At 57.3% G+C, this 14,610-nt stretch overlaps 1 protein-coding gene across 1 annotated transcript in view; it reads left to right on the top strand.

Annotated features, from left to right (window-relative positions):
- NTSR1 (neurotensin receptor 1) overlaps positions 1 to 3,059 on the top strand; it is a 30,122-nt gene extending 27,063 nt beyond the window's left edge. The window contains exons 3-4 of the mRNA XM_081033793.1: positions 1,277 to 1,367; positions 2,781 to 3,059. Coding sequence (XP_080889919.1) covers positions 1,277 to 1,367; positions 2,781 to 3,027 — 338 coding nt within the window. The 3' untranslated portion in view covers positions 3,028 to 3,059. The remainder of the gene's footprint in view (positions 1 to 1,276; positions 1,368 to 2,780) is intronic.
- Positions 3,060 to 14,610: the final 11,551 nt, after the last annotated feature.

The following is a 14,610-nucleotide window of genomic DNA, read 5'->3' as shown; positions in this document are numbered from 1 at the left end:
GAGCCCCGGCTCTGGCTCACACAGCTTGCTCACAGAGCCAGAAGCAGCAGAGCTAGGATCACCCCTACATCCCACTGGGAGCATAGGCTCCACCAGAGGAAACAAACGCACATCACACACATTCAGACATGAAGGAGCATGAAGAAGAACATAAAGCCATGTGACTAGATCTGGCAACGGCCGTACTGTTTTCCACAGCGGCTGCACCATTTTACGTTCCCACCCACGGTGTATAAAGGTGCTGATTTCTCCCCATCCCCGTGGGGTGTGTGTGGTTTCTTTCTCTGGATAGCGGCCGTCCCGGTGGGTGTGAGGTGGGATCTTTGTAGTTTTGATCTGCATTTCCCTGGTGACCAGTGACGGTGAGCGTCTTTGCATGGGCTGATTGGCCATTCGTGTGTCTTCTTTGGTGAAATGTCTATTCGAGTCCTTTGTTGCCTGTGTTTGAAGTGGGCTTTTGGTTTTGTTGTTGAGTTTTAGTTCTCTATATATTCTGGATATTAATCCATTAGCAGGTATGTGATTTTAAGATATTTTCTCCCATTCTGTGGGTTGCCTTTTTATTCTTGGTGAGTGTGTTATTGATGCACAAATTTTAAAATGTTTCATAAAGTCCTGCTTGTCTGATTTTTTCTTTTAGTGCCCGTGCCTTTGGTAACATATCTAAGAAGTCATTGCCAAATCCTGTGTCATGAAGCTTCTGTCCTGTGTTTTCTGCTAAGTTTATAGTATGAGATCTTACATTTAGGTGCTTGATCATTGAGTTAATTTTTGCACATTTTGTGTAATTTTTGTATACTGGAAGGGTCCAACTTCATTTGCCTGTGGATGTCCAGTTGTCCTTGCACCATTTGTTGAAAAGACTGTCCTTTCCCCATTGAGTGGTCTTGGCATCTGGTCAAAACCATCTGACTGTGTATGAGAGGGTAGATTATTGGGTCCTCTATTCTGTTCCATTGAGCTGTGTGTCTGTCTTTCTGCCAGCACCATGCTGTTTTGATTAGCTTTGTAGTAAGTTTTGAAATCAGGAAGTTGAGTCCTCCAGCTTTGTTCTTCTTTCTCAAGATTGTTTTGGCTATTCCAGGTCTCTTGAGAGTCCGTACGAATTTTAGGATGGGGTTTTTTACCAAAACAATGTCATCAGGATTTTGATAGGAAGTACATTGAATGTGTGGGTCACGTTGGGTGGAACTGACATCTTAACAGCGTTAAGTCTTCCAGTCACGGCCACTGGACGTCTCCCCTGCCTCCTCTGAGGCCCGTGTCTCTGTGCCAGGCGCTGTGGTAATTGCCTTCGTGGTCTGCTGGCTTCCCTACCACGTGCGACGCCTCATGTTCTGCTACATTTCGGATGAGCAATGGACCCCGTGAGTACTGGGGGGCTGGCATGGAGGGCGCAAGGCTCCTACGGTGCTGGGGCTGCCCCTCAAAACAGGTGGGCGTGGGAGGCGGGAGCCTGGAGAGGGGCAGCTCAGGGCAGGGCTGTGAGCAGGTCAGGGGTCCCCCAGAGCGCCCTCAGGGGCAGCTGTGACTGGGCTGGAAAAGGAGTCCATGTAGGAACAGACACTGGGAAGCTGCTCTGCGGGGACAGGTGGCAGCAGGAAAGGAAAGCAGGACCTAGGAGAGTCCATGCTGACACAGGTTAGAGACGTCCAGAGATCAACGAGGAAGGCCTGGCTCTGTTGGATGTGGGAGGAGAGGTGGCAGCTGGAGGGTCCCCTAGACCACCCTGGGCTGGAGGAGTAGCTAGGAGGACTCCCAGGACTTAGAGAGAGCCACACCCATGCAGTGACGCATTGCAGTGAAAGGACACCCTCCAAAATCCTAAAAGGGAGAATCATGCAGAGGAGTCCGGGAGACCAGGCACAAGCTTCCAGAACCCTCCCCGGCTAACTCCCCCAGAACGCTGCACCCCGGGAAGCTCGCCTGAGACCCGGCACCCAGGCTTTTTCTCCTGGGGGCCAGTCACGTGGGCGCCCCTCCCTGGCAGGCACCCAGTTCCAGACTCCCAGAGGGAAGCAGGCGCTCAGCACAAACCACATTGTTTGCAGGCAGTTTAGGCCCAGGGAGCCCCTCCTCCCAGGGGGGGTTGGGGAGCCCCGAAATCCACGGGGCAGGGTACAGGGACCCTGGTGCTGGGAGGTGGGGTGAGGCAGCCTCGCCAGCGGGCCTTCTGAGACGGCAGCCTCAGGCCCCCTGTGTGAGCTCTTCCTCTCTTCAGGGCTGCCAGCTCCAAGGGTCACAGGTTTTCAAAGTGAGGAGGAAAGTTGAGGACAAATCTAGGACAGACGAGAAGTTACAGAGAGCAGAGCACAGCCCCAGATACAGGGCGGCTGAGACTCTGGGCTGCCTGGTGCTGATGGGAGCTGCCTGAGAGGGATGAGATCCCTGTGGGTGGGGGCAAATAAGCCAGGGCGAGGTGCACAGCTGTCCTGCCCGCTTGGTGGGGGACCCGGGCTGTGCAGTCGAGGCCCGGGGACTAGCCAAGCCCTGCAGCCCTGGGGGCTGGGATTCTGCTGGGAGGGGCAAGCAGGGTGCTTCAGGGAGACATGAGGACGGGGGAGGGGGCCAGGAGGGCGGCCCCTTGTAACTCAGCCCTGCTGACCGGAGCCAGACGGGAGCAGTCAGGACTTCCAACTTCTCAAGAGAAGCCAGAACCTGGCATTTGTGACAAAATGTCTTCAGGTCCAAAATGTATGAGTAGTTTGTAAAGCGTTGTCCCGAGCCAGCATATGTGCCGGTGGCTGTGCGCACGGTCCGAGCCCCCTGTCCCGCCCCAGGTTCCTCTACGACTTCTACCACTACTTCTACATGCTGACCAACGCCCTCTTCTACGTGAGTTCCACCATCAACCCCATTCTGTACAACCTCGTGTCTGCCAACTTCCGCCAGGTCTTCCTGTCTACCCTGGCCTGTCTCTGTCCCCTGTGGGGGCGCAGGAGGGGCAGGCCCGCCTTGTCGAGGAAAAGCAACAGCATGTCCAGCAACCACACCTCCAGCAATGTCACCAAAGAGACACTGTATTAGGGCTGGGCCGGGCAGGGGACTGCAGTGCCAGGGATGGGGCCAGAGGGGGCCACGAGGAGGATGGGTGGAGGCTGGGAGGGGGAAGGGGGAGCTGGGAGGGGCTAGAGGGAGGCTGGGAGGGGCTAGAAGGAGTCTGGGTGGGGCTAGAAGGAGTCTAGGTAGAGGCTGGGCGGGGCAGAGAGGAGGCTGGCCTGCTGCTTGGCCTCCATCCCACCTCCCCACTACCTGGGAGCAGGAATGGGGGTCAGTTGGAGGCCTGCACAGGGGCATCTGAGGCCTAGGACCTGGCACCTACACCCTAGAGGCCCCATTTCTTTCCACTCCTCCTCCTTCACCCCTCCTCTCCCTTACCCTCCCCTCCATCCCCATCCCTCTCTATCCCTCCCTTCTCTCCTCTTTGAACGTCAGAGAGAGTATTCTTCTCCCAGACCCAAAAAGGGCCTTTAATGAGGAACAGTTAGTGTTGGATGAAAGGCAGTCTCGTTCCTGGATTAACGGATGTTCAGAGAGAGGAGAAATGAAAGGTTTGGGTCAGAGCTGGGCCCTCGGGAGGAGACTCCCAGGATGGGTGCTGGAGGATCCAGGCTGGAGGACACCAAGCAAAGGAGAAGCCCTGTGTCGCTGCTGCCTCCGGCCCCGCTCAGGAGCGAGGCGCCCATGTGCATCAGGCACCGGGAGCCCTGCCTCTCCGAGGGTCAGTCCTGCGAAGCTTGGACAAGCCCTAAGGACAATGACGGTCAGTCTGGTATCCCGGGGATGGGGCCCGGGACAGCTGGGCTCTGCAGGGACACTGAGGGCTTGGCCTCCAGTCCTGCATCGTGGCCGCTCAGGCTCCGTCCACAGGGCCTGGCCTCCCCACGCCCAGGTGGCCCAGGCTGGCACCGGGCCATGCTCTCACTCACACTGTGCAGGTGAGCTCCCAGTCCCGGGACTCAGTCAACCACAGGTGAGGAGGAGCAGCTATGGGTCCAGGCCGCCCGCTGGCTGGCAGCCAGGGTGACTCCCAGACTAGTTTGTCACCAGCTGGCAGACAGCGTCCCCAGCCCAGGCTCCAGGCTCTCAGGAAGGCAGGCGCCTCCTTGGTCTGTAGGAGCCGGTTTCCAAACAGGACAGGACAGTCTGGCCCCAAGAAGGTCCCCAGAGCCAGGGGGAGGTGGGTCCCGAGGGAGCTACCCTGGACCAGCTGGGGCCTCAAGGGGTAGAAAGGGCCCAGAAAGCAAGATGCAGGCCTGTGCAGTAGGTGCTCCCGGGGCATGGGGTTGCCGTGCACAGGAGGGAAATAGCCTGATGGGCAGCCAGGACTCAGTGCTCAGGCCCTCGGCGTAGCCCGGGGCCCAGACTCAGTCTCCCCTCCGTAAACACAGTGAGTCAGATGCTCTGTCACTTCGGATCTGGCCACTCTCTGGCGTTGTGTGTCACCTGGACCCCACCATGTCCTTCTCTGAGCCACAGCACTATTCCGTCCACCGAGGACAGGGCCTGTGGAGTCGGGTCCACGAGCTGGTCCTCAGCCAGAGCTGGATGTGACTGTCCTGGAGGATCCAGACAGACAGTTTCCGGAGGTGGGGCAGAGTGGACGCAGGATGGAGACTCCCACCTCCCCAGACCCTGCTGGACGCAGCCGGGGTGCGTCGATAGCTGCAACCCCAAGTCCACTTCACTGTTGTCATTGCACGTAGGGACGCATGTCCGTGTGCCGTGTCCTCCCCTCCTGGTGCCACCTCAGCGCAATATCGTCAGCTCCTGGCCTCGTCACATTGTTGCTCCAGAAGCCAGCTCTGCGTGCTGTGTGCACGGGTCCGGTCTTGGAGTCCAGTGTCCTGTGTGACTGGTCACTAGGATGGCAGAACCCCATCATGCTATTCCCCACGTTGCTTCCCACCCCACCACAATGTACGGCTGAGGACAAGGACGAACCCCCTGAATCTCTCCATAAAGGAGACTCTGGACCCCCATGGCTGGACTCTTGTGTTGAGGGGCCAGAGGGCCTGTGTGTACCCACTCTTCTCTCCCCCAGCCATTCGCACACCCCGCCATTCACTCACCTCCCATTCAACACAATTTACCGGCACTGTAGACTGCCCTCCACTGGGGCCCTGGAACCAAAAGCACATGGGCTTAGGTTACGTCCCCCAGAGCTGGGGAGCTGGGGGCCATGATGTCCCCTCTCAGGTCCTGTCCACCCCTCCAGAGCTTCAAGCAGCATCAGAGGAGGGAGCAGCTTGTGCAGGACCCTGTGAACCAGGGGTTCCCTTCAAGGCCTGGAGCTGGAGAGCTCTGGGCCCACATGGGGCCTTCCTGAGACTCAGTTTCCTCATCTGTGGTCTGGGCACAGAGGAGAGCTGATGAACCGGGGTGTGGGGACCCACGACCATTGAATCTGGTCTCCACCAACCCAGGGAACTGAGGGAACAAAGCTGGCTTTCCCTACGGGTCAGCAGGTGGGGCCTGGGGACGGATGGAGTGCTAACCCTGTCCCCTCACACAGCCGCCTGCCAGCACACCCTCATAGGAAGTGCCTTCTGAATAGGGGTGTCCCCACCTCCTCTCCTTTCCCACTCCCCCTGCTCCGAGGCCCTGACCTGGGGGTACAAAAAGGAAAGCATCTTTCCAGACTACAGGGCCCCAGGAGAGCCCTCTGACTTCCCCTTCAAGACTCCTGGCAGCCTGGGCTCTGCTGGGGGCTGGCTGGCACCAGAACCACCAGCAGAGCTGGTACAGACGGGCTTTCCACGCCTCCGCCTGCCCTGCATGAGCAGAGGCTTCGGTGGCCCTGGAACCTGCACCCTTGACAATGTGTGCAGCAAGTTGCAGGCCCAGTGAAGTGCAGGAACCCCCACCCCACACCCTCTCACCTTCCCATCCACCCAGCTGTTCACCTGCCAGGAGCTCCTCAGGGCCTGGCTTCCTCAAAGCTGACATGGGCCCCACTCTGATTGGCACAGAGAGGAGGCGCAAGGGTCCAAATGCTCCCAGGCTCTGTGCTTTTGAGTCACCACCCCCACTGCCACCCCATCAGCAGGGAAACCTCAGGACTCACATTCACTCCAAGGTGTAAGGGACTCACTGCAAGCTCCCACAGGTGCACTGACAGTTTACAAAAATATCCAAAGGAATGAAGCTCTAATGGTGGAATTTTAAGCCAGGCATGGAGAAAGACATTTGGGGACAGTGATGAGGCAGTTCTGAACACTAGCCACAGCTCAACGGCCCTGTGCCATGAGGCCAGAGCCCCTTCACAGCTCCTGCAGGTTTTCTGAGGTCAGGAGAGGAATCGCCACTCAAAAGGGAGGGCACCTCTGATTCCATTGCCGTCACCAGGCAACAGGAGGAGGGCTCGCAGGACAATTCTATACATTTGACAATATATTTGAAGGAATAAAAGGAGAAACAGCTTTTGGCTGGCTGCAGGATCCTGATTACAGGAAAAGCTCCTTCCCCTCCTCCTCCCTTCCCCCACTCCCTTTCTCCCACGCCCCCTCCTCCCGTTCCCTCCCTTCTTCCACTCTCCCTCCTCCTACTTCCTCCCTGCCCCCACTGCCCCACTCTACTCCCCACAATTATGATTTGAATTCCAATTTTTATCAAAACACCATGGAAGCCATGTCCAGGCTGAATTTATGAAAGGAATGGAGTCTGCATGGAGAGAATGGATCCGCAAGCCGAGCAGCTCTGACGGGCACATGCGCACACACCCCCAGCCTGCTCTGGCCTCCCACCCCAGTGGGCCTCATGGCTGGGCTCTGAGAGGTTGCTGGTTCTCAGCCTGTGGTCCAGCTCAGGAGGTGGTCAGCAGACCACTGGTGCCTGGAAACCGCCCTCCTGACTGCCCAGGGCTCTCCAGTCCCACCTCCCTGGTCCTTTTGGGATGAAGGGACACATGGGGGGCTGGGGAACCCCCAGCTGGACCCAGAACCAAGGCCAGTCCCCAGGGCCTGGAACATGCTCCCCAGCGCAGTCTCTGCTCCCCTCAGGGGGCCGGGCCTCATTCAGCATGCACAAGGCCCCTGGGGGGTCAGTGGGTGGCTCTAGAACCTGCTGGATGGAGGCCCCATGCCAGCCACGAGGCGTCCCATCCAGTTCCCCAGACAGGGCTCTCGCTCCCACAGCTCAGGCAGGTGTTGAACAGGAGACATTGGGGGCATCTTCATGGGGCCAGTGTGTCAGGGGACATGAGAAAATGCAAGCCCCCCGTCTGAGCAGAGGGAGAGCAGATGGCAGAGCCAGAGTCCCCTGGAGGCAGATGACCATGCGTGGAACCTTTGGGAGCATTCCTGTGAGGAGCCAAGGCTGTCACAGGAACGCCCTGGTGCCTGGCCCCCGCACTGGGCTTTCCAGCAGGGTAGTGACCATGTCATCTCAGTGCCGCGCTGGACGACGAGCTTCTCGCCAGGTGCAACCCCTACTGCACGCCCACTGGTCCACACACCTCCCTGCCTGCTCTTTACTCTTCCAGGAACGTGAGCTCAGGCTCTGGGTCTCCGAGCAGGATGTGAGAGGGTGTGACTGGGGCCGGGCAGCAGGGGCCCTGGATCTGGCCCCCACCCACTGCCCCGGCCTGTCCAACGCACTGCGTGCACATCACCTTTCAAGACGCAACTCCCTTTTCTTTTATTATAAAAGTGATTCATTCTCTAGTGAAGTTTTAAATAATGTGAAAGAGCATAGGTACAGAGTGAAGTCTCCACGTAGCCCCGCCAGAGACGATCATGCCGGCAGATGGATGGGCATCCAGCCTGGCGCTGTGCGCTCCGCCAGCTGCTGCTGTACAGAGACACCCATCCCGCGCGCGCGCACACAGACACACACAGAGACACACATGTTCACAGACACACACAGACACATGAACAGAGAAACACAGAGACACGTGCACACATGCACATACATGCATGCATACGCACACACATGTACATGCACATGTGGTCATGCACACACGTGCACACATACACATGCACACATGTGTACGCACATGGGCATATGGTGCTCCTCCATGCTTTGTGTGCGCACTCCCAAAGCCATTTTTTAGACAAAAATTTAAAATAAATTCCTGACATTCAGATGTTTCCTAAAGCAAAATGGCCTGTCCTGTGCAGTCTCCAGGCCTCCGTCCCTGGAGTGTCCACGCAGAAGACATGCCATGTCTGCACAGGCCTCAGCTGACCCCATGGGAGCTCAGGGATGGGGACAGCCCTTCAGGGGTGTCTTGGGGGGCTCGGACGGGGGGCCAGGCATTTAAGCGCTTCGCCCATTTCCCTATCAAGCCATCACTAGAGGCAGCCCAGTTGAGCCTGACAGGTCCAGCAGGGAGGGGACAGGAACAGAGCAGGGGGACAGTGACGTGGGAACAGCTAGAAAAGGGTGAGGACATCAGGGAAGGCACATGCAAACCTCTACTGCCCTCTCGTGAGTTTTGTGACCTCCAATAGTCACTGGGCTCTCCATGCCTCAGTTTCCTTGTCTGTTAGAAAGGGAAGGGGATGGTTTCTTTTACGGATGAAGAAACTGCGACATGGAGGGGCCCTGCCCGTGTCCTCGAGGTCAGTGGCAGAGCAGAAGGCACTCTGGGTCTCCCAACTCCCACGCAGGCTCTCTACCAGGGCCCCATGCAGGGGTCACTTTACTGTCCCTCATTCCTCCAGATAAACTTTTCCCTGGACTACTAATGAGCACATGCATTTCTACCTCTCGTGCCCGAAGTCATGGAGGCGCCTGGTGGAGACATGGAAACCCCATTTCAAAATCGGCTGCATCACATTTGGTGCCTCATAGGGAGCAGAGAAGGGGAGGGAAGCCCAAGAAAGCATCAAATTCCCACCCCACTGCCCCATCATGGCCTCTGCCCATACACACCCCCAAAGTGGGCCCCCTACAGGGGATGGAGCCTCCAGCTCTGTTAGGAAGCAGACCCTCCACTTACCCCCAGGGTAGCGGTGCCTCTAATCCGGGGAGGCTGCTTGGAGGAGGCAGGGAGGGGTGGACTCAGCCTCCTTCCCCCAGCGCCTGCAGAGCAGGTGGATTCCTATGGTCAGATTTCCCTGAGTCCCTGTGAGTGCCAGACCCTGTTGTGTGGGGACCGTGGGGAGCAGGGCAGGGCCCTGGGGCTCCCATGGCTGTGGGAAGGGGGTGGGGGGAGGAACAGGAATCAGGAGAAAAGACAAGGAGATGAGGCAGACATGGGTGAGAGATCAGGACAGAGAGAGCGGCTGGGAGGGGCATGGTTCCGTCAGCAGTGGCCGCAGTCGGATAGCGAGGGCAGTGGGAGGACAGGTGGACCCAGCTGGACCAGGGGGCCTGGCAGGATGATGCGGTTATGGTCTCACTCCGAGCTCCTTGGGGATAAGGTGTTGACATTGCAGGCCCCCGAGAGCCACTGCGCCCCAGGGTCGGCCCAGCCCTGGGGACAGGACGCTGGGTCAGCATGGCGGCCAGTGCTGGTGACTCTGTTTGTCCACATCAATCACCTCTGTTGGGCCCAAATTACCCTTAATCACTTAGTTCCTTCTAGTTCCTTCCCCCGGCAGCAGGCAGGCCCTTCTGAGCAGCCCCATCATTCGTCTACATTAGCGAGTGACGCTCACAATGGGCCTCAGAGAGGACACTGACCAGTAATGCCCCCTTCATGAGCTCCCTGACAGCAGGGCAGAGGGCCCCGTCCTGTCCTACAGGCTGGACCCCAGACCTAAAGCAGGCCGGGCGCCACCCTCCAGGTCCCCTTCACCCACAAAGTGCCCCCATATCTGACTGCAGTCCGCTGGGGTCTCCACAACTGTCCCCACTGTTCATCTCGTGTGTGTGCCAAGGAGCAGAACAGGGTCAGGGTGGGTGGCCTTGGTGGCCTCAATTCAGTGCGCCTCCCCCACCCGCCCAGAAAGCCAGCCCCACACGACTCAGGGAACAGCTCCGACAGCCTCACTGCTGGCTTCCTGCAAACGCCAGGCTGAGCTCGAGGTTCTTCAAAGTCAAGTGCCCGTGAGTGACTGTAAACAACTTTCTATTAATTACTTGCCAAGGAGCCCAAAACAGCTGCCCAGTCCAAGGCTGTGAGTGAGCCCAGACTTGATTCTAAATCTTGTCTTTTCATTTTCTGTGCTTTGAAAACATATCATTTTCAAATATATGTACTCATAATTTCCAAATGGGTAATGTGTGCACATGGCACAACACAAAAGAGGTACAAAGCTGATGCGCAGAAATGTCCCTGTCCCTGCTCTGCCCCTCAGGTCGTCCCACAGGCAGCCACAGGAGGGCATCTCTGTCCTGGGCAGGGACATGGGTGAGTAGCACCGAACCCTCCACCTCCAAAGGCAGCTCTGGGTCCTTCCACGGCAGGTTCACAGGGCCGCCGCCCCGTTCTCAGGAAGGTGGCAAACATCCACGCCCCAACTCCCAGGGCCTGGAATATGTGTCATGTTATGTGACAGGGCAAAGAGACTTTGCAGATGTGATTAAGGCCACAAACACTGTGGGGCAGAGTGTCCTGGATTACCAGGTGGTCCCACAGAGTCACATGAACCATTAAAAGCAGAGGAATTTCTCGGGCATCTCCGGAGCAGGAGGGAAAGTCAGGGAGACTCAGAGTGTAAGAAGGACCCCACCTGCCTTCACTGGCTTCCCTGAGCCGGCGAAGAAGGGGACAGCTGCGGGCCACAGCCAGCAAGGACGGACACTCAGTCCTATAGCTGCGAGGAACTGGATCCTGCGCACAGCTGGGGTGAGCGGGCAGCGGCTTCTTCCAGAGATGCCCCATAGGCACTCACCTGTGACACCTCGATCTGGGCGTGTGAGCCTCTGCGCGGAGACCCAACCACACCCGCACGAGACAGTGAGCCGGTGCGTTTCGGCACTGCCACATTTGTGCTCATCTGTTGCAGCGGTTGTAGGGAATCAATACAGTGTCCCCCGGACTGAAGACTGCTACGGCTTGGTACCCACGGGCTTTTCCGTCTTTTGATAGCTCTGTGCTCTATCCCTGCATATTTTTCTGTGTGCAGAGGACAAACCACACGTGAGCCCTGGGCTCGGCCTCTCCTGTGGCCCAGTGAGTGACACACGGTCACCACCCACAGGACGGGGGAGCTGGCTCAGCCAGCGCTAGGAACACACAAGGCCCATTCTGCAGATGCCATCAGATGCTGGGAGTTCTGTGGTTGTCCCCTGCCTCGTCCTGAGCAGCCTGCGTCCTGGATCTGAGTTGGGGGCCATGGATGAGGCAGGCTGGGGCCCCTGGTCACCTCTCTGCAAGGAGTGGACAGCTCCGAGCTCCTGAATCAGCGTGTCCCCACTCCTCACGGTGTTCGAAGTGCTGCTCACGAGGAAAAAGATGCAGTGGGCAGGACGGGCCAGGGCCAGCGTGGCCAGCAGTGAGGGGACACAGGTGCAGGACACAGGGACACGCACTGCAGGGCAGAGTGGCCCCCGGCCGGGCCCCGGGCCTTGCCAGGCCCTTCCTTCCCCTGCTGCGAGCTGTGGTTGCTGCCCACTAGTGCTCACCTCTTCTGGTGACCAGCCCTGCCAAGCATTTGGCTTTCCCAGGAAGGACCTTCATAAGCCCCAGGGCCCGGCTGGGACACAGGCCCAGGTCTGTGCTCCGATGGGCTGAATGTTCTGGGTCCATGTCTTATTCAAGCTCGAGAAAAGGCGTTTGCTTTGCAGGAAGACGTTCCAGGCACTTTCTCAATACACAGGGCCTCCTCTGGCGGATACGCAGGGACCCCAAGTTCTGAAATGGAGCAGCTGGTGTCAAAGGGCAAACAAAGTAGCCCGGGGGTCCACCACGACATGAGGTCAGAGTCCTCCCTCCTCAGTCAAGGTTTCCTGGGCTTGCTGCACAGAGACCTGCCCAATTTGGCTGTCGGTGGACCCCCAGACCGCACAGAGGGGCACGGGCCCGACTCCACAAGCCAGCGGCGGTAGGAAAGAAAGGACTGTGGGAAACTCAAGCGTTGGTTCTTACAGGAAACAAGACTTCTCAATGGCCGAGAGTCGGGTGGCTGAGGAAAGCACGGCACACAGATGGGGGAATCTTAGCACCATTTGTGTGACTGCTGTGAGGTGAGCAGACCGGGTAGACCTAGACAGTACAGGTCTAAGGGAGAGAAGCAGCCCTCTCCCTCATGCAGAAAGACGAGTGCGGCAACAGACTAAAGAAAACCGCAGGTGACCATCTGCGGCCTCTAGGCCACCGACCCCACCCACCTTGGCCCTGTCTGCTTTTCTCCACTATCAGTGCAGTGGCTTGTGCTCTTATCATGTGTCTTCCTTCTCTCCAACACAGCAGCCATGCTGTGTTCACACTTCGGGCCCTGGCGCATAGCTAGTGGGTGCCCAGCAAATGTCTGTAGGCTGCATGGATAGATGGATGGATGATGGATGGAGAAGGAGACGTTCAGCACACTACAGATCTACAGAGCCTGGCTCAGCAGAAGTGCAGGGCAAAAGGAATTCTATTTCAGAATGACTTTTCCTGCCTGTAAGAAAAATACCCGCTTCCCAGAGAGCATTAGCCAGTCTCCACGCTGACCCAAAGAACCAGTTCCTTTTGTGGCATGTGCACAAGAAAGCAGAACTGGCCTTTGGAAGCTGAATTAATGGGGAAAGATTCCATCTTTTTAAAATAAATTCAACCCCTTGTTAGTGCCCTTGAAACTGACTTGAGAGCTGAAATGGATGAATAACCCAGGCACAACCTCTGCGGCATTTTGTAACTGTCACATCGCCGTCCTACAGCATTTTGAAGTCATAATTGTCCCAGGTTTCCAAGAGATCCAAGGAGATGAGAATAACAGTGGGAAATGACGCATGGCACCCGCCATCATATGACCGTGTAAAAGGCTTCATCTTCAAATAAATAGAATGGGGCAGGGGACAGGGTGAGGGGAGCGCATCTGTGGGGCAGGGGCATTGCTGGAGGTGGCTTTGAGTCATCTTGGGGACAGGGGTCTTCAAAGCCAAGTTCAATAAAACACTAGCCTCTGGAGATCAAGGGACCCCTCCTTGGCCTGCGGGACGGGGCTGCATTGAGCCAAGAAGCTGAGACTCTGTCCGGATCGTCCCCATGGCCCATGTGCTCTCTCTTGCTCAGAGCACCTGCTGCAGCAGGGCCCCTCATTGGGTGGGTTCCCGCACCTCACCCAGCTCTCCACTACCCTCAGCATTGACACCCCTCCTGAAGAAGGGGCTTCCTGCAAACTGGGGGCCACAGGAGGCGAGGGAGGAAGGGCTGGATCAGTCAGTCAGCAGGGAAAAATGAGTGGTGACCTATGGTACCCCATTCTCAGAAAAGGTGAAAGAGTGGGGGTTGGTGCTCTGGGGTCACACGGGCAGAGTGCAAAGCTTGGCCCCTGTCTGGCATAGTGGACCTGTTACCCTGCATTCCCGTGCCTCAGTTTCCCCAACACAAAGAGGATAATAACAGGCAGCGGCACAGAATAACCAGGAGACCCTCTTATTTCCTGATAGCTTGGTCCCTGCAGGTGAAGATGAGGCCATCAGCTTTCACAGCCACCATTTGCCAGCTGGACAAAGGTCCTTCCTGCAGGGCCTGGCTCTAATGGCAAAAGGCTGAGACCAAGGATTTGGAGGACCACACACGTCCCACAGCAGGCTGGGATACCCCCAAGAAACTGGAAAATGAAAAGACGATAAAAAGCAGCTCAGCCTGGCCTCCCTGCCCATTGCAAGGCAACGAGGGAAAGCGTTGGAGGTAGTTGGGCGGCCCCTCCCCCCGTGAGCTTTACCTCGAGACCCCTGGAGGACTGCTGCCCGCCCCCAAACTGACTCAGCAGAGTGGTGCTGTGTGTGTGTGCTGACATGTCATGTACACACGTGCAGATGTGCGCCTGGGAGAACCTGCAGTTCTGACCCTCGCCCGACTGGTGTGTGAGAGCTGGCCACACACAGGCGGAGAAGCCCAGGCCCAGCAGAGCGTGCACCCTTCTCCTCCACCTGGCCCATCCCACCCCCCGGGCACAGGAGGTGCACGTGAAGACAGGCTTCCAGCACAAATGCACAAAGACTGCCCATCGAGGCAGGAGGTGGTGAAGTCAAGGCACCCTGACCTGGGGTCCTCGACACCCACAAAACCAGCCCTGGGGAGCCAGGGCCTGGGGTCTCCCCTTGGCCATCACAGCTGAGCTGCTCACTCCCTGTACAAATCCTGATAGTGCCAAGCAGTGACAGGGCCACCCTGTCCCTCACTCACACAGGTCACCCCACTGAGGTAAGCGGGGTGCTATAGACCTGGAGGCCCCCCCGCTTTGGGACAAATCCAGCTGCCGACCAGAAGGCAATTCAGGCAAATTCTGGAGGATGATTATCAGATAAATACAACATGCCCAGTTCAATCCTAACTTTAAATAATGAATACTTTTTTTATATAAGAGTATCCCGTGCAATTTGGGGGACATACTTATATTGCAAAATTATTCATTGTTTATCTGACATTCAAATTTAACTGAGCATCCTCTATTTTTATATGTTAACTCTGGCAACCCCGCAAAATAAGCCACCCCCCCAAAACATACCAGTCAGGAATGACCAGCAACTGAGCCTGGCATCCCAGGGCTCCCCACCGCCCCTGGGCCC

Source organism: Rhinolophus hipposideros (assembly GCF_964194185.1).
Source record: "Rhinolophus hipposideros genome assembly, chromosome: 22".
Taxonomy (NCBI): Eukaryota; Metazoa; Chordata; class Mammalia; order Chiroptera; family Rhinolophidae; genus Rhinolophus; species Rhinolophus hipposideros.
The sequence above is the reverse complement of the archived record's forward strand: the minus strand, read 5'-3'. Positions and strand labels throughout refer to the sequence as shown.